General features: G+C 43.7%; 1 protein-coding gene across 2 annotated transcripts in view; it reads right to left on the bottom strand.

The window, feature by feature from the left end:
- The window catches only part of U2AF2 (U2 small nuclear RNA auxiliary factor 2), a 118,601-nt gene that overhangs the window by 44,995 nt on the left and 53,376 nt on the right, over positions 1-20,230 (bottom strand). For both annotated transcript variants that reach the window (XM_070944476.1, XM_070944474.1), the window contains exons 7-11: positions 19,647-19,785; positions 19,430-19,509; positions 18,981-19,103; positions 15,571-15,657; positions 6,908-7,156 (exon numbers count right to left, since the gene is read on the bottom strand). In XM_070944476.1, coding sequence (XP_070800577.1) covers positions 6,908-7,156; positions 15,571-15,657; positions 18,981-19,103; positions 19,430-19,509; positions 19,647-19,785 — 678 coding nt within the window. The remainder of the gene's footprint in view (positions 1-6,907; positions 7,157-15,570; positions 15,658-18,980; positions 19,104-19,429; positions 19,510-19,646; positions 19,786-20,230) is intronic.

Below are 20,230 nucleotides of genomic sequence, written 5' to 3'. Positions count from 1 at the left end.
GGGAGTTGCCATTTACTCCGCATATCCACCTGCCAGTTATGAAGCCACAAGAGGCGACGGGATGTGACGGTGGAACCGAGAGACTTGGCCAAAAATCTGGTTGCGTTGAGCGTGGCGTCGGCTGAATACTCCAGGGCGGCCGAGATCTTATTTAGGTCTTGATGGGACCTGGCGTCGGATAAGGGAATGCAACTCTGGAGTTGCTTCAGCCAGAGCAGGGCCACCCTGTTGAAGAACGAAGCCGAGGTGGGTGCTTTGATGGACCAGGCAGTAGCCAATTGTCCCTTAAGTAGAGTTTTCTCGGCTCGCTTATCCTCTGGGTGGAGCAAATCTTCAGTAGGACCCATGGGATGTGTGACATTGGTGAGAGCAACAACGGGGGAGTCCACCGCGGGAGGCTGGAGAAGATCTGTCAAGGGAGTGGCGGCGTTGTAAAGGCATTTGTCCAAACCGTTGGGACTTGGCCCTGCCCCAGGAAGGGACCATTGACACTGGATCACATCAGTGAACAGCTTAGGAGCTGGGATAGTCTCTGGATCGACGGTGGGCTCCGCAAACATGGCAGCCACGGGATCAGTGGACACTGAAGCCGAAAGTGCAGAGGGGGGGGTCTCCCAATCGAGTAGTGGCGATGGCTTTGAAAAGGAGCGGAAAACCTGAGGACGGAAGAGACCGATGAATGAAGGCTGGTCTGGTCTGAGGCCTTCATCATCAGACAAGGCCTGCTCCTGGAAATCCTCGACGTCAGAGACCAAAGCCTGGTCCGCTGAATAGTGGGAGTCGGGACGCTCCTGCTCTGATAAAGAATCCTCTGCATCTCTGGGCTGGGCCTGATGAGGGATGGCTAAAGGAACAGGAACCGAGGCCTGTTGCAAACACTGAGCTAGGCTCTGCCTGATTACTCTGGATATTATGTCCTCCAATGAGTCTGCCAAGCCTGGAGGAGGAAGAGCTTGGGGAGAAGGAGAAACTGAGGCAGGAGCCCCTGCAGAAGCCTGTTCCCACACTGAGGAAGCCTCCTCAGGCATAGTCTGGAACATAAGCTGGCTGTCTGTGGCTGGAGCAATAAAAGCAGCTGTGGAAATATCAGGGGATAATTCCCTAAGTGACCTGGAGGCACCTGAGGCCGGATTACTGGCGGCAGAAGGGGGCCTGGTGCTACAACCGGGATCACTGGGAGCTGCCTGGGCCTGAGCCTTAAGGAAGGCTTTCTCAATGGCCTTATGTCTTCTCTGTTCCTCCTTAGAGGACGAGGCAATGGAGACAGCAGGGGTGGTTTTCTTCCCCCTGGTCCGTTTAGGAGGAGGAGGAGGGGGCAAGGCAGGAGCCCCTGCGGTAGAAGCCCCCTCAAGCGGGTCACTGTGATGCCGACGTCTCCCTGAGGCCTTCTGACCCGCTAAACCAGCCGAGCACATGGCGGCCGCCATTTTGAAACCATCCGAAAGCACCACGCGGTGATCGTAGTAAATAAGAAAGGCAACTCACGGCGGCTCCCTGGATCGATGCCGGACCCAATCCACGCTGTTGAAATGAGGCGTGGGTCCGGAAAGTCGCTAGCCCTCTGGCTATTAACGCGACTGATGGCGTTCGGCGAGGCTCCGCTCGAGTCAAGGCAGGCTGCTGGGCAAAGGCCTTTAAAACGCAGCAAAAGAACTCCCCCGATCTTCTGGGGAGCAGCAAATAACAGGCGAGCCTGTTAAATATATCTGCCAGTCGGCAGATACGAGACAATTGTTGGTAGGTTTCAGTGAAGAATCCTGATGAGAAGAGGAAACTCAGAGAGGCTGGAAGACACGACCTTCCAGCATAGACCGAGTCGAACAACTGGAGGCGGCCAGGAGGGCGGAGCCAATTTGAATAGCAGACTCATTCCTATGCAATAGACGGAGCGTCTTCTCCGAGCCTGACTGCCGTTTCCCTCCTCTCAGGAGAAAAGAGGTATTGGAATTAAGAAAGAAGAATATAAACTACAGGCATTTGCAGACGATTTAGTGTTTATTTTAGAGGAGCCGCAAGTAGTAGGGCCTAAACTAATAGAACAAATAGAAGAATATGGAGAAGTGACAGGGTTGAAAATTAATAAAGATAAAATGAAAATACTGGTAAAAAACATCTCAGAGAAACAGAAAAGGGAGTTAATGGAAAAATTAGATATTCAGATTACTAAAACGGCAAGATATTTAGGAATTCAATTAACAGCAAGATGTATAGCGATTAAGGAAGATAATTACTACAAATTGAAAAGACAAATTGAGACAGACTTGGAGAGATGGAAGAATTTACAATTATCTTTAATGGGAAGAACAGCAACAATTAAGATGAATATATTACCAAGATTGTTTTTATTCCAAACAATACCGATACAATTAGAAAAAAAATACTTTGAAAATCTTAATAAAATAATAATGAAATTTATATGGCAAGGAAAAAAAATGAGAATTAACATAATGTTACAAGATGCAAGCATTAGAGGAGGGTTTGGATTACCAAACTGGGAATTATATTATCAGGCAGCAACATTTTCATGGATGAAAGAATTGATTGTACTAAAAAATACAAGGTTATTGACATTGGAGGGACATGATTTACAACTGGGTTGGCATGCTTTCTTATGGTATGGGAAGAATAAGATACATAGTTATTTTCAAAGACATTATGTAAGAAATGCTTTATTATTAGTATGGGAGAAAATTAGAGAAAAACATTACTTGAAAATACTAATGTGGCTTTTGACAATGGAAGCGTTAATACATCCAAATATCAATATGGGAAATATTATTAGATATAAAGATATTTTATCAAAAAGGGGGGAATTGAAAAAAACAAGAAGTAGAAGAACAAGGGATTGATATGGTTTGGTACACACAATTGCAAATACAATCAAGATATGAAAAAGATGCTAAGTTATATGGTTTTTACTTGGAGATGACAGAATTGGATGAGATACAGGGACAGAAAAGAGAATGATTAAAAAATTGCATAGTTACTTACTTCGTATTAAATTAAAAGAAAAACAAGTAAAAGAAACAATGATAGCATGGGCAAAAAACTTTGGATATACAATAGAGCTAGATAAATGGCAGCAATTATGGGAAAGAAATTATAAATTAACAATGGCAACAGCATATAAAGAGAATTTGTATAAAAAGTTTTATAGATGGCATATGTCACCGGAAAGACTGGCAAAAATGTTTAAAGATAAATCAACTAAATGTTGGAAATGACACCAGACACCGGGATTGTACTACAGAGGGAGAGGTAAATAAGAAAATATTAGAAGGTGCAGAAATGAATAGATTAACACTGGCAATGAAAGGGAAGGAAGAATTGGAGTATTATAACATATGGGGGCAATTTTATCATTGGATAGAAAATGAATATGGATAAAAAGTGGTATAAAACTAAATAAATTTGGAAGGAAAATGTTTTAATAGGAGATATATTAAATTGAAATGTAAAAGTAAAGATATATACATATTAAGAAAATGGTGGTAAGCGTTAAATATGATGACACAAAACATTTGTACCCAGATGACACACTGATTAATGATGTAATGTTTGTTATGAAGAGAAAAAATAAAAAACTAATAAAAAAAAAGAAATTGCGTTTGACACCCCTGATCTACAAGATACATTGAGCCGGTCAACATTAGAGGTAATGAAGCTTTATTAGAAACCAAGATACCACACACATGGACGGAAGCCAATATCACTTTAATTCTAAAAGAAGATTCAGACCTTACACAAATAAAGAACTATAGGCCAATATCCTTATTAAATGCAGACTATAAAATATTTGCTTCAATAATAGCTGAAAGACTTAAAAAGATTTCTGAATGAGTTTATACACTCTGACCAAAATGTGTTTCTACCTAAAAGGCAAATTAGAAACAATGTGAGAATCATTTTAGATACACTGGAGTACTATGAAGTACAATGTGAAAAACAACTAGCATTGATCTTCCTAGATGCTCAGAAAGCATTTGACAATGTAAATTGGCAATTTATGGTGCAACAATTAAAATGTATGGACTTTGGCAAAAAAAATATAAACATGATTAAGGCAATCTACACAAACCAGAGAGCAAAAGTAATTGTGAATGGAGACGTGACAGAAACTTTTTACATAAAAAAAGGCACAGGACAAGGATGTCCACTAACCCCACTGTTATTTATATTAACATTGGAAGTGTTAACTAGAAATATTAGACAGGATCCAGAAATAAAATGGAAATAAAAAAAAGAAAAGTATAAACTACAAGCATTTGCAGATGACCTAGTTTTTATACTAGAAGAACCATTAGAAACCGGCCCCAGTTTGATAGGGAAAATTGAGGAGTATGGAGAAGTTGCAGGATTGAAAATAAACAAAGAAAAAACTAAAATAATAGTAAAAAAAACCTTACAAACAGAGAAACGAATTGACAAAGAAAGTAGACCTTCAGATAGTAATGAAAGTGAAATAGTTAGGAATCTATTTAACAGCAAGATGTGCAACAATCAAAGATGATAACTACACAAAGTTAATGCAACAAATTAAGTTGGGCTTGGAGAAATGGAAGAACCTACAACTCTCAATGATAGGGAGAATAGCTACTATAAAAATGAACATACTACCGAAGTTACTTTTCTTATTTCAAACAATACCAATAAAATTAGAGCAAAATATTTTGAAGAATTAAATAAAACAATTTTGAAATATATTTGGCAAGGGAAAAAAGCTAGAATAAAATTGAAAATGTTACAGGAGTCCAAAGACAATGGGGGTTTTGGGCTACCGGATTGGGAGCTATATTACCAGGCAACTGTACTTACATGGGTAAAAGAATGGATAAATTTGAGGCATAGAAGATTACTATTATTGGAGGGACATGATCTTCAAATTAGGGTGGCATGCTTTTCTATGGTATGGAAGGAGTACGTCACACAGATACTTTCAAAGACACTATGTGAGGAATGCTTTACTTTTAGTATGGGAAAAAATTAAATCACAAAACTATAGAAAAATACCATTCTGGCTTTCTACAATGGAAGCATTGATACATCCAAATGTTAACTTGGAAAAAATTGTATTCTATAAAGACATTTTAAATGAGAATGGGGAACTTAAAACCAGACAGGAATTACAAAACCAAGGGGTGGATTTAGCTTGGTGGCCACACTTGCAAATACAATCGAGATACAAGAAAGATGCAAAAACATGGGGTTTTTATAAAGAACCAACAAAACTTGATGTTATTAGGGACAGATGAAAAACTGGTAAGAAAAATATATAATTATCTATTCAGCTTTAAAATGGAAGATGAACAAGTAAAAGAAACAATGATAGTATGGGCAAAAAACTTTGGATATACTATAGAATTAGATAAATGGCAAAAACTTTGGGATAGGAATTATAAACTGACAATGGCTACTGCATATAAGGAAAATCTTTATAAAATGTTTTATAGGTGGCATTTGCCTCCGGCAAGACTAGCAAAAATGTTTAACAACATGTCTGCCAAATGTTGGAAATGCAATTAGACTCCAGGTACTTATTATCATATGCGGTGGACATGTATGAAAGCAAGAAACTATTGGACGAAAATACATACACGGTTGGAAAAGATGATTAAGCAGCATACAGAGTTAAAACCAGAAATATTTTTGTTAGGTATAATACCAGAAAACTATGATAAAGGGATTATATATTTAATGCTACATGTATTGACAGCAGCGAGAATTGTATTTGCACAATATTGGAAAAACGAGAACACCCCATCAGATGAAAATATAATTCGGAAAATATTGGATTGTGCAGAGATGGATAGATTGACATTGAAAATAAAAGATAAAGGAGATTATTTAAGGAGTATTATTTAATATGGAATAGGTTCTATCAATGGTTAGAGATAAGAGGTAGAAATTAGATGAAGAAAGAGCATTGTTATGTTCAAGTAAAATATGAATGTTGTCTATAAGTATGCTAATATAATCAATAGGATTATAAATAAGCTAATATAATTATAAATATGGTTAGAATTATTCTGTTGTATTATCACTATTACTATCAGTATATATGTTACTTTTTCTTTTTTTTCTTTTGTAAAATGGTATGCCCGGACAATACACTGTATTCAAAATACTTATATATAAATTTTAAAAACTTGACTTTTTTAAAAAAGGAAAATAAACTAAAGCAATTGTACTTCTATTGTAATTTGATTCTCATGAAATGTTTCTTCCATGCATCTAGTCTAATTTACTTACCATACTAAATTTGTAGATAGCTACCTTTAAGAACTGATCACCACTTACTATTCTTAAAGCTACCCAGTTTTACACTGGCTGATTTAAAACAGACAGCACCTAGCCAATCCTTAACAACTAAGCAGGTTCCAATGTGCTTAGTACATGCATGTAAGTTCACCAGGGAATACCCAGTGTGCAAATGTTTGTGAAGATCAAATACAACTGATGAAGCTTCCAGGATAGAAAGTGAAACATCTTGTTTTTCCTCAAAAAATCAGTCCAGGTTTTTTTTTCAAAATAAAAACAATTTTTGATACCCAGTCTGCAACCAAATGGCTTACTTAACAAAAACCCCACTGCTTTTTCAATTTACTTTATAGAGATGGGATACCAGAAATTTCTGCAAAGGCAAAAAACATAAAGCCATTCTTGGACACTAAGCCACACTTTTAATGAAATCCTGATTTGGATTCTTATGATTCAACCTCTTCATTCCCTAGTTAGGTTTGTGTTTTAGAGCAGAGCCATCTGATTGAGCCCTTCTATGTCCCATGTATACCTTAGAGCTCATGGAGCCAAATAAGAACAGAAGCATTCTATATTAATCGAGCAATAGCTTCTTCATTTCCTTCTAAAACACCATCCCCATCCCGCCACCCCTACAACCATTAAGTACCTTTCCACAGCCAGGCACCTCAACTCCATCAACAGGCCGGGGGATTTCAATGGATTTGACAACACCATACTTGCTACACTCATCACGGACATCCTCAACAATCTCTTCATATTCCTCATCATCCAGGAGCTCCTCAGGTAACACCATATTCATGAGGCACAGCACCTCAGTTGGATGACCGCCCATCTGTACTTGTGAACTCATTAGACCCGGTACCTGTAGGGTCACTGGGGTCTGGTTTATTGTACTCTGGAGGGTCAGCAAGAGAGGAGAGAGAAAGCCACAGACAAAGGAATTCAGTGACACAACCATTTAAACTATCATTTCCAAACACACACCAAAATTAGGTATTTTTTTCTTTACAAGCTTTGATTTTATTTTCTGGAAGAATTCAAAGTATCTGTTTCTTCAATCTCAAATATACCAAACAGCTCCTATTAATACTATTTTAAAATCAAGTCCCAAAATCTGAAACTCTCGAAAGTGTTACTTCTCTGTCAACGAAATAGCCAGTTTATGTTTCTTATGACTGGCAGAAATAAGCAAAGCAGAAATAATAATTTCTGATTCTCAAAAATGTAATAACTTTCGGATATACTATTATTCTTTGGGTACTGGTACTGGTTACTTTGGAAACTGTTTTTTTTTTAATCACCAGAAATCAGCATGATGCCCTATTCTTCTAATATATGGCTTCAATGCATCAGCTGATCATGCCAGCGCCTATGTCTTTATAAAGACACTATTTCTGCAGGTATTACTATTTCATTTTAGGTTTCAAATTATCCTGGGTCCATGTGCATATCTGGCTAGATAGGTTTAATATAAAAATAAGAATTGGATTCAGAAATAAATGTGATGCAAACATTTTATTATTACAGCTCCCATGTACAGAAAATAAAGTCTATGCAGTAAAGAGACCTTTATGAAAACTAAAAAGGGCCTTCACCATCTGAACAAGTCTTTTAGAATGGGTGTTGGTCCTACTTGAACTCCATTTCTAGTAGAGCTGGAAGAGTGCATCCAGGAATGGGTAGTAGCTCTATCTGCTGCATGTAGACTGAGCACGTGATCTTATTTGCATCTCTGGTCACTCCCTCGTCTGGTGATTCCTAGTTCGGCGAAGGCAAGCAATGAAAGACTTGTGACCTGTAAAACAGAAGCCCCTCCCGGACTGCGGACCAGACATTAATAAGGGTGGGGCTGGATGCTCTCTTCCAGCTCTACTAGAAATGGCATTCAGGTAGGACCAACGCCCATTCTCCCTAGAGCTGTACGAGAGCATCCAGGAATGGGACATACCAAAGCCTGCCTGTCCCCTACGGGTGGGAGCAGTCTGGTCCCAAGTCCCCCCCCCCCGACACTATGAACTCTCTGGAGGACACGCCTCACAAACACTGCCTCCGCCGAGGCAAAAGAGTCTAACTTATAGTGCCAAATAAATGGAGATGGGGAGGACCAGGTAGCTGCCCGACACACCTCCTCAATAGAGGCCTGTGTTGCCCACGCCACAGTCATTGCCGCGCTCCTGGTAGAATGCGGTTATATGTCTAGGGGTTGGCAGTTGTTGAACCTCGTATGCAATGCAAGCTCTAATCCAACGACCCACCATCGAAGGAGTGACCCTGTGTCCCAGTGTAGATGGTTGAAATGAATAAAGACTCCGTCTTCTGGAAAGAAGACGTGCGTTTGATGTAGATACAAAGGGCCCTTCTCATATCCAACGTATGCCATCTCTGCTCAAGGGCATGTCTTGGGTCAGGGCAGAAGTTGGGTAATACCAACTCCTGAGCCCTATGGAACCATGAATTGACTTTAGGAATGAAGGAAGGGTCCAAACATAAGACTACCCTGTCCGGGTGGAATATACAAAGGTCCTGTCTTACAGAGAGAGCCACCAGCTCCAAAATCCTTCAGGCTGATGTAATTGCGACTAAAAAGGCCACTTTAAGGGAAAGGAACTGTAGATTGACTGACCTTAAGGGCTCAAAGGGACTCTCTGTAAGTGCCTGCAAAACCTTAGTCAGATCCCAAGTGGGATATCTGTGAACCACAGGCGGACGTAAATTGGAAGTGCCCCTGAGGAACCTGCGCACCGTGGGATGTTTGGCAAGTGACTCCAAACTCCCGCATGAAAGGACTGAAGACAGTGCAGCTACCTGTCTTCAGATGGTGTTGGGTGCTAATCCTTTGTCAAGTCCCTCCTGGAGGAACTCCAGGACCCGTGCCATTGAAACCCCCGAGGGATCCGCCCCAGCTCTAGAGCACCAGGCACAAAATGCCCTCCAGGTTGAATTATATATCCTATCCGTGGACTGTTGTCTAGAACCCTGGATGGTTTGAATGACTCCGGGTGAGAAATTCTCCCTCCTCAGGAACCGTCACTCAACCACCAGGCGGTCAGCTGAAGCCACTGAGGCTCCGGATGAACCAGGTCCCCTTGGCTGAGGTGTAATCTCTCCTGAGGTATTCTCCAGGGAGGGCTCACGGACAGGTGGAGCAGGTCTGCAAACCACGGACTCCTGGGCCAATAGGGGGCTAACAAGATCACCTCCGCCTTCACCAGAACCTTCCTGATGACTGCCGGGATCAAGGCAGGAGGGGGAAAGGCGTATAAAAGACCCCGAGGCCACTGGCATCTCAGGGCATCTGTTCCTTCCACCCCCCATGATCTGAATCTGCTGAAAAACCTTGGCAGGTGTGTGTTTTCCAGAGTAGCAAACAGATCCATAACCAGTTTCCCGTAACGGACCGTCAGCTCCTGGAACAGGGAGGGATGCAGACGCCACTCTGAGTGGTCCAGTGTCACCCTGCTGAGGCAATCTGCTTGCACATTCAGGGTCCCGGATATGTGCTCTGCCCTTATGGACTGAAGATGACTCTGCCCAGCGCCTCAGACAATCTGCCAATGCTATAAGGGACCTGGAATGTGTCCCCCCTTGGTGATTGATGTGGGCCTTGGCTGTCACGTTGTCTGTTAAGACCAACATGTGCTGTCCCACTATGGCCTCCTTGAAGCTCTTGAGCACCAGGTAAACCACCCTGAGCTCCAGCAAATTGATCCTGTGCGCCAGATCCGCCCTTGTCCACCGACCCTGTGCCCTCTGTGACTGGCAGTGCGCCCCCCAGCCATAAAGGCTGGTGTCCGTCATGATGGTCAGATGGTCTGGTTCTTTGAAGAGGCACCCTTTGGAAAGGGCCTGTGACCTCCACCACCGAAGTGACTGCAGTACCTGTAGAGAAACTCTTACCCTGTCCTAGGTATTGCTCCTGCTGGATCGTTGGTAAGGCAAGAGAAACCACTGCAGCGCCCTGGCATGTAGTCGTGCCCACGGAACGATGGCGATGCACATCATCATCTTCCCCAGGAGCTGCGACAGGAGTACAAGTGGTACTGTGTCCATGGCCGTGATGCGGCTTGCTAACTGTTGCAAGTTGTCCCATCTCTCTGGGGATAGAGAGACCACGCATAGTTATATATCTATAATGGCTCCCAAATGGAGCAATCTGGTGGTCGGATGAAAATGACTCTTCTTGTTGTTTATCGAAAAGCCATGTTTTTGCAGAACCTGGATTGTGATCCAAAGGTCTGTCTCTGCCTGAACCGCTGATGAGGACTGAACCAGAATGTTGTCCAGGTAACACTGGACCCTGATTGGCACGGATCGAAGGTGGGCTGCTAAGGCCACCAATACCTTTGTAAAGGCTTGTGGTGCTGAGAATATCAGAAATGGAGGAACTGTCTGTGAGCAGGTCTGATGGGTATATAGAGATATGCCTCTGTGAGGTCTATTGAGGTAAGGAAGTCACCCTGTTGTATACCTCCCAGAATTGATTGGAGGGACTGCATTTTGAATTGTTTGTACTCCAGACACGTGTTGAGACGTTTGAGATCCAAAATAGCTCTGCACCCCACCCCACCCCGAGTTCTTTTGGACCAAGAAGAGGATCGAGTAGAAATCCTGTCCCCATTCCTCCTGCGGAACAGGCTGAATTGCCTGGATCTCCAGCAGGTGTTGAATCGCTGAGTTCATCAGGCTTTGTTTGGCTGCATTCCTGGAGACAGGGCAGCTGATAAAAAACCTTGGGGGGTTGCAGAGAAATTCCAGAGCCAAACCCCAGCAAACCATGCTGAGTACCCATCTCTCTGAAGTGGTGGCCTCCCACTGATGGTAATGGAGGCTGAGCCGACCACCCAAATGCGTGACGGCCCTGCAGTCATTTTGAACGACGATATGGGCAACTTTCTGCTCCACAAAAGGGCCGCTTGCCCTGAAACTGCTGGCGCCCCCGGAACTCAGACCTCTCTGTCTGCCTTTCCTGTCTGCCAGAATAAGGTCTCTGGAAATGTTGGAACTCGGTTCCTGACTCTGGAGCACGAAAGGACTGCCGCCTAGAATATGGCGAGAACCTCCTGTCCCCCCTCCGGAAAAGGGAAGGCATGGTCTTTGCCCCTGCCCTTGGTCTCCACCAAAATGGAGTCCAGGGCCTCTCCGAACAAATTATTGCCTGTGAAGGGGGCAGAAGCCAACTTCCACTTGTTTTTATTGTCAGCCTGCCAATGTTTAAGCCATAGCAAACGACGGGCTGTTAAGGAGAGGCCAGTGACCTGGATGCGAACTTTGCTGCATTCAAGGTAGCATCTGCTGAAAACTCAGCTGCCGCCACCAACCTATTTATATCCTGATGAATTCTCACATCCTCTGGGGGAATCATGTCCTGTAACTGGCGAAGCCAGAGCAAGGAAGCCCTATTAAAGAATGAAGCTGATGTGGCAGCTTTAATAGACCAGGCTACTGCCTGGTGGCCTTCCTTAAGGATCCCTCAGCCTTTTTGTCCTCCGCCTTCAGACAATCCATTGCCTCTGTAGGCAAGAGTGCTACTGAAGTCATGGCAGCCACTGGTTTGTCCACAGTGGGAACCTTCAAAGCTGCTGAAAAATCTGCAGCTACATTGTAAAGCCGCCTTTCAGCTCTAGATGGGGGCATGCCCGCTCCAGGATTGGTCCACTGCCTTTGAACCACATCCAAAAATACACTGCTCAAAAAAATAAAGGGAACACTTAAACAACACAATGTAACTCCAAGTCAATCACACTTCTGTGAAATCAAACTGTTCACTTAGGTAGCAACACTGATTGACAATTTCACATGCTGTTGTGCAAATGGAATAGACAACAGGTGGAAAGCATAGGCAGTTAGCAAGACATCCCCAATAAAGGAGTGGTTCTGCAGGTGGTGATCACAGACCACTTCTCAGTTCCTATGCTTTCTGGCTGATGGTTTGGTCACTTTTGAATGCTGGCGGTGCTGTCACTCTAGTGGTATCATGAGACGGAGTCTACAACCCACACAAGTGGCTCAGGTAGTGCAGCTCATCCAGGATGGCACATCAATGAGAGCTGTGGCAAGAAGGTTTGCTGTGTCTGTCAGCGTAGTGTCCAGAGCATGGAGGCGCTACCAGGACACAGGCCAGTACATCAGGAGACATGGAGGAAGCTGTAGGAGGGCAACAACCCAGCATCAGGACTGCTACCTCCGCCGTTGTGCAAGGAGGGACAGGAGGAGCACTGCCAGAGCCCTGCAAAATGACCTCCAGCGGGCCACAAATGTGCATGTGGCTGCTCAAACGGTCAGAAACAGACTCCATGAGGGTGGTATGAGGGCCCGACGTCCACAGGTGGGGGTTGTGCTTACAGCCCAACACCATGCAGGACGTTTGGCATTTGCCAGAGAACACCAAGATTGGCAACTTCGCCACTGGCGCTCTGTACTCTTCACAGATGAAAGCAGGTTCACACTGAGCACGTGACAGACGTGACAGGGTCTGGAGACGCCGTGGAGAACGTTCTGCTGCCTGCAACATCCTCCAGCATGACCGATTTGGCAGTGGGTCAGTAATGGTGTGGGGTGGCATTTCTTTGGGGGGGCCGCACAGCCCTCCATGTGCTCGCCAGAGGTAGCCTGACTGCCATTAGGTACCGAGATGAGATCCTCAGACCCCTTGTGAGACCATATGCTGGTGCGGTTGGCCCTGGGTTCCTCCTAATGCATGACAATGCTAGACCTCATGTGGCTGGAGTGTGTCAGCAGTTCCTGCAAGACGAAGGCATTGATGCTATGGACTGGCCCGCCCGTTCCCTAGACCTGTATCCAATTGAGCACATCTGGGACATCATGTCTCGCTCCATCCACCAACGCCACGTTACACCACAGACTGTCCAGGAGTTGGGGGATGCTTTAGTCCAAGTGTGGGAGGAGATCCCTCAGGAGACCATCCGCCACCTCATCAGGAGCATGCCCAGGCATTGTAGGGAGGTCATACAGGCACGTGGAGGCCACACACACTACTGAGCCTCATTTTGACTTGTTTTAAGGACATTACATCAAAGTTGGATCAGCCTGTAGTGTTTTTTTCCACTTTAATTTTGAGTGTAACTCCAAATCCAGACCTCCATGGGTTGATAAATTTGATTTCCATTGATAATTGTTGTGTGATTTTGTTGTCAGCACATTCAACTATGTAATGAACAAAGTATTTACTACGAATATTTCATTCATTCAGATCTAGGATGTCTTATTTTTGTGTTCCCTTTATTTTTTTGAGCAGTGTAATTTGGGTGAAGGAATCACCTCAGTTTCCACCGTAGGTTCAGAAAAGAGCAAATGACCAGAATCCTCCAGGCTCTGGGCAGGTGCAGACACCTGGTCAGGATCCAAGTTAGTAATAGCCTTGGCCTTACGCAGCAATGACTTAAATAACTCTGGCTTAAAAAGGCCTGCCAAGGGTGATGGATCCGGAAATACCCCTTCATCTCCTGAAAGGGTCTGGAATTCCTCCTCCTCAGCCGAGGATTCCCCACTCCTCATAGAAGCTAGAGAAGTAATCTCATGAGGATCCAGCCATTCCTGCTGAAGAATAGTAGGTGGATCCTGTTGATGATGGTAAGAAGAAACCCCTTGAGTAGGGAGATTCCTCTGCTGCAAGCATGCAGCAATTCCCTGCATAATAGCTTGGGGAATTATCTGTTGCAACTGTTCAGGAAACTCTGAAATAGCTTCGTCCACTGGGCGGAGCCCCACTGCAGTGGGTGTGAACGAGGCTTCTGGCCTGGCTCTTGGAGGTTGAATAAGCTCCTCTGATCCTGCTGCAGGCAAAACAGGGCTTGCAAGAGAAAATGTTTCAGCCCTATCTAAAACCTCTCCTAAATTTGGATAGCACGCCTCACCAGCGCCATCTGGTGACCATTGCCTGCAAGAAGCAGTTTGCTGAGGCCCTGGATCATTAGCAGGAGCCAATGGCCTTTCTTCCTGAAGGCGGGAAGCCTCAGCCCCTCCCAGAAGAGAACCTTCTTGATCCAGGCTTTTTTGGGCCTTTTCTTACCCAGCTCCTTCTCCAAAGACTTTAGGCGTCGTTCTGCATCTTTCTCTGCCATCTTAGAGCCCCTGCCAGTCCTAGAAGTAGTTGCCTGGCTTCTAGTTGTAGCACCTTTTGCTGCAGCTCTCTGTGCAGATGGGCTCAGGCTTAGAGCCGGAAATGCCCCAGGAGCAGCTCTCTTTCTGCCCGCAGTGGGCTGCTGGCTGGTGGAGCGCGCACGAGACGCCATCTTCCACCCTGAATAAAGGCAGGCAGACCCGCAATGGTTAACAGCTGCCACGGCCCAATTTGCGCTCTCCGTGCTACTGCCACTGACCAGTATGCCCCCGACACCGCTGGACAGTGACTGAGTCCCCCTTTCGCCTTCCTGGCGGGAATGCCCAGGCCTCCACTCACCAAGGAGCCAAATAATGCCTACTGGCTCTTACCGCTAACTGCAGCTGGCTGGGACCTCGGCTTGTTGAAGCCGGCAATAAAAAACAGCTGTTCGGCAGACCAAAGAGCTGCTCAATCGCTGTAGCGATCCACAGAAGCAAATTAAATTCAGTTGTGCTCACGATTTGGAGAATCCAGGCCCAAAGGTGCAGCTCTCTCCAATACGTCTCTTCTGCGTGAAGACTGAGCCGAACTGGGAATCACCAGACAAGGAGGGAGTGACCAGAGATGCAAATAAGATCACGTGCTCAGTCTACATGCAGAAGATAGAGCTACTACCCATTCCTGGATGCTGTCATACAGCTCTAGGGCGAATATCATGAAGTTTCCTGGAATACTCAATCAGAAATTGGTGGCAGCAGCTGAAGGGAGGGAGTGAAAGTACTGGAAAGACAATGGGGACAGTCAAGCCAGCAGGACAGCTGCACTGGGGGCTTCTGGGTAGAGGAGAGAAAGAAGGCAACACACACCAGCCTTGTCTATCTCATTTGGATTCTGTTTCGTCTCAAACCCAGAGCCACACTAAAGGAGTTTTGATATTGCCAAGCCAAGGGTGACATGAAATAGTCACAGCTGTTCCAAATTTGAAGAATTTTCCCTACTTCATGCACACTTATTTCCAGGATAACCTAAACGGCTTGGGAACCTTGTTCGGCCTGAAATTGCTTCTCTCTCGTTAAGCAAGGCAAGACACAAGTAGTTCCCCTATGCATGCAACCACTGGCTTTTGATAGTATTGATAAGACCAATCTTCTAACTTTCAGAAACAGAACCTGCAAATACATCCTGGAAAGGTTGTTTTTTTGTACCATTTCTCCCTCATCCCAATCCCAATCCCTTTCCTTCCTCACCAGAGTAGCATTCTTGGCTCCCACACTGGCTCTCTGTACCAAAAGCTTCTTGTCACCCAACTGCATGCCGTTCAACCCAGCGATGGCCTGCGAGGGCAAAACAAAAGTGAATCCAGACACTTCAAAACTTAAGCCTCTGAGGCCACCAACCACACACCCCTCTGCCCCAGGCTCTAAAACATCCACACATTCATACACAAAAAGTAGTTTCTTTTATGCCCCCTCCCCGCCAGATTCCTACCTGAACTGCACTGCTCTTGGATTTAATACCACATTTAGGTTATTTACCTGCCGGGCCTCAAAATCAGCATGTTTTTAAAAAATAGATCTTGTTGGAAGGGATTAAGATGAGTCAACAAGACTGTCTGCATGAAGGAGAAGAGCAAATGTGAGATTTCAGCCTCAGCCAAATGTTGCCAACAAAGACAGAAAATTCTAAAGGATGCAGATGAGACCACATAATTCTCAGAATGAGAACTCCACTGATTTGAGGTTGTCATGCTTTGGGAGTTTACATCTTACCAGTCCAGCCTCAATAAAGAATTTAATATCAAGTTTTACAATATTGAGAATTCGTTTTCCACACAGACCAATTTCAGAAGCAAGATTATGAGGCCAAATAATTTCCCAGCTACAATATAGAAACTGAGGTTTATGAAACAATGCACATTTCACAGTTATCAATTAAGTAAAAAGCTGGCAAACAAATTTACTAATCCTTTTCCACGCAGAAGAATCCAATAGATGAAGGGCTGGTTCAGCCAGGGATGGAGCAAAATACATATCAAACTACAAGTTGGCCAAAATAATTCAAGTTATGATCTAGAACTTGTATTCATGACCATATAACTTCAAAATATACATGTGGGCACAAATTTCCAGCATCTAATTTTCTCAGAGACAATTTTCTAGAAACTTGTTTTTAGAGAAAGTAAGAGTATAAGACAAAGAATCAAGAGGAAAAAAAGGACAGTTTTGAAAATGGTTATTATATCAATGTTTGGTATGTACATACAATATACAATATACACTTGTCTAGTCAGAAAGTAATTTTCATTTATTCAGATGACATAATCCTACTCTTCTTTCCCTTAATGGCACTTGGCCAGAATCGTGTACCCCCCCCCAAAAAAAGCTAAGTATAGAAAGCAGAATTGTCTCAACATTTTAACTATCTGCAGTTTAAAATTTTAGGTCTTCTTAGAGCACATAACATCTACTGTCAGCATCTCATTTGTAAAGCATATATAAATTACAAGCTATATAAACAGCAGAAAGGAATGCCTTGATGCGGCAGTTTTCAATTAGATGTAGAAGATAAAATCCCATCCAAGGAGACAACTCAATAAACACTTCTTAAAACTATATGGGCAAAATGAAAGTTATAACTTTTGAACTATATATTTAAGAATCTGTGGAGTATATAAAAAAGTCTAAAGTCCCCTTAAGAATCAAGTATTTCTCTATCATTGGTAAAAAATAAGTTTCGCTAAAAATAAACTTTATTTAATGGAGTTTTTGAGATACTTGCTCCTTCAGAGGATTTCTTGAAGCAAGAGTCAAATTGGGATTATTGGTAGCATTTGATTTAATGTAAATGTAACTGAAATTACATTAGAAAATGTTCTCCATGTAATCAATAATATGGGACCAGAAGTTGGCAAACGGGCCGTTTTCGGCCTCCGGAGGACCTCCAGGGGGGGTGGGGAAGGCCGTTTTCGGCCTCCCCAGACTCCTAGAGAGGCTCTGGAGCCAGGTGAGAGAAAAACGGGCCTACCGGGCCATCACGTGCCAGGAGTGGGGGGGGGGGGGAACGACTCACGCATGTGTGGGGGGGGTGCATAGAATTATGGGCGTGGGCAACAATTTGCACTATACAAGGCTGCTCTTAATGATTAATCAGAAGCTACAATTGGTCCACTTTGCAATGTCATAAACCACAACGGGCAGACATTATGCCCCTGTAACAAATCCCTTTGCTTTATGAGCTGGACTGATTATCAATAAACTCCATAGTGTAATTCAAGATGCTAGTTATTACCATAAAGCCCCACATGGCATAGGTTGTATCCGAGGGGCCATCCAACTCTTATAGCGTCTACTTGTTCTCTATAATCAGATTTGGCTTGCTTTGGGTTCCACTGATCAAGCAATGTTATCTTGCAGGAAATGAACTTTCAGTTACTGAACCTACCCTTTAGAACAGGATTCCCCCAAAATTCATACAGCTTTCACCTGACTCAAGTGAACTCTAAAACCTTGGCTCTTTTCCCAGGTTAGGGTGTTCGACAGGCCCCTTTGGCCTGGGAATAACACAGAAAATGTCTTTTGTATGCTTTCTTGGGGCTACTGTTACTCTTTTTGTAATATTGTCTTCTTAATCTATGTAACCATTTTGGAGGTTGGTGGCCTAGGAAGTTAGAGAGGTAAATATCCATTCCTCTCAGATTTATAATTTGATTTTGGATCTCATCCAAAAGTTTAACTTTTGCTAAAAACTCATATCTTTCTCCTTGATGCAGAGAGACCAAAGAAGGGGAAGGAAGAGCATGGGAAAACATACACTTCCCAAGTAGCATTGGGGAAGAAAAACTGTATGGGACAGGAAGCAGGTGCGGGGGAGAATATATTAAAAAAAACATATATCCATACATACTAACAATGGCACTCAATTACAAAGAAATACATGCATAACCCTGATGGAGATCAACCCGAAAACAAGAGCTTATGCTCTGCATGCAGTTACCACCAACACGTTCTAAACCTTATTGGGAATTGTGGGGTGTTTCCTCTCCACCACAGGTCCCCCCTCTCCAACGGGGCAAGGGGAATCTGGGGTGCTTTTCCTTTGTGTTATTGTTAAACTATAAATGTCAATACTTGCATTTTACAACTCCCACTGGAGTTAGCAAGCATGACTGCTGGTTATGGGCCAGTCCCGTCCCCCCCGCTGTAACACAAAGCACAGCGGGAGAAAGGAAACATAGTTATTAGGGGTGCAGAACAGAGAATTTACTGGCGGTAGGGAAATGGGTGAAATGCACTACGGACCCGGCTCTTCCCTGACTGGTGAGGGGAGGGCTTCTTACCGGCTCTCGGTCGGGCACGGCGGCCAGGGTCTTCGCAAAAAGGCCGAAGCCTTCTCCGACTAACATTCGGGGAGAGTTGTTGTTTTTTTGGGGGGAACAAAAAGTAGAAGTGATCAGAACACTAACTCGATGGTGTCTGCCGCTAAGTCAGCAGCTGTGCTGTAAAGGAGAGAAAAGCTGGCACCCCCTAGAGGGGAGGAGGAGAGAAAAAAACACCCCACCTGCTCAAAGGACAAAGAACCCCCCTCATCCCATGGGAAGATCGGCGGGCCACTGCAGAGCAAAAATGAAAGGAGGATGAACAAGGGAGGCTGGCCCTACCTGGTCTGTGACATTGATGTCCACATATTCACAGAAGGCATAACCTTTCGACAGGCCAGTGGCACTGTCCTTCACCAGGTTGAAAGCCTTCAGGGGCCCAAAGGAAGTCAGCAACTCCTTGACCTGATGGAGAAGGAAGAAACAATGTCAACAATTGTCATCATACCAAATATTAGCCAAATCTTCATAGTAGCATGGTATTGTGAAGAATTAAACTAGTCTTTAAAGACTTATCTGGCTTTTGTAAGAAGGTTATTAAAATTAGTAAATACTTCAGAAGGATTTCCCATAAAATGCTAGATCAAACTGGCTATTAACTGGCTTAAACTGGCATTAACAAAGAATTACACTGAGTACGAAACATGTCCCAGCTGGTTAAAAATTAAGGAGACTGGAGAATGAAACACTTGCCCACGTTATCCTGAATTGTGTCATATTCCCAGACTGACCTGATCATCATTAAGATAGTTTGGCAGACCCCCAATGAACAGTTTATGAGCAGAATCTGGGACCACTGTGGAAACGACACCTATAAGGAGGAAGCAGGTCGACATGGCAGGAAAATATATGAAATTATCCATACGCTGCATACAACATTGCTAAATTTTCCCCTCGTATATTATATAATCTTCACTTTTTTATTCACCAGAAGTCTGATAAACCCACCTGGCACATAAACTGATGGGTTTTCAGACATGCCAGGAAGTGGTTGATAATCATGGGGGCGTCTGATCTTCAGTGACTGTCCCTGGAAAATGATCCCATCAAAAGCCATGGCCTGTGTAGTTTCATCCACAGAACGGAACTGGAGCAGAGAAAAGGTGGGGAGAGAAGTGGGCAAAATCAGTGTCATTGTCTCTTATAGAATGTATGGCTACTACTCAGGACCAAGAAGCAAAATAGACATCTCTAAGTAAATTCTAGACTTGTATGAGGTTAGATGATCAGTGCCAGATTATGAAAGCAGTAGAGTCGTTACAGTTCAATGTACAAGTCTTGCAAAATTTACAAGGAATGAAATTCTCACCAATAATCTTCCAGATTGTAGAATACTTAGAACATGAAGCTATTATTTTATACACCTAAGGAGACATGCCCTAAACTGAAGTGGGGATTTATGCATTTATCCACAAAGCATTTAGAGTAGATAAAATACAAAAAAAATATGAAGTTAGAAGTCAAAGAAGCTCAAGAAACTCAGTCAGATGAAATCTAAGCCTCACATAACCACTACCTCATATATAGCATTT

Source organism: Pituophis catenifer, unplaced genomic scaffold, assembly GCF_029215685.1.
Source record: "Pituophis catenifer annectens isolate HBS135680 unplaced genomic scaffold, rPitCat1.0.hap2 SCAF_5, whole genome shotgun sequence".
Taxonomy (NCBI): domain Eukaryota; kingdom Metazoa; phylum Chordata; class Lepidosauria; order Squamata; family Colubridae; genus Pituophis; species Pituophis catenifer.
The sequence above is the reverse complement of the archived record's forward strand: the minus strand, read 5'-3'. Positions and strand labels throughout refer to the sequence as shown.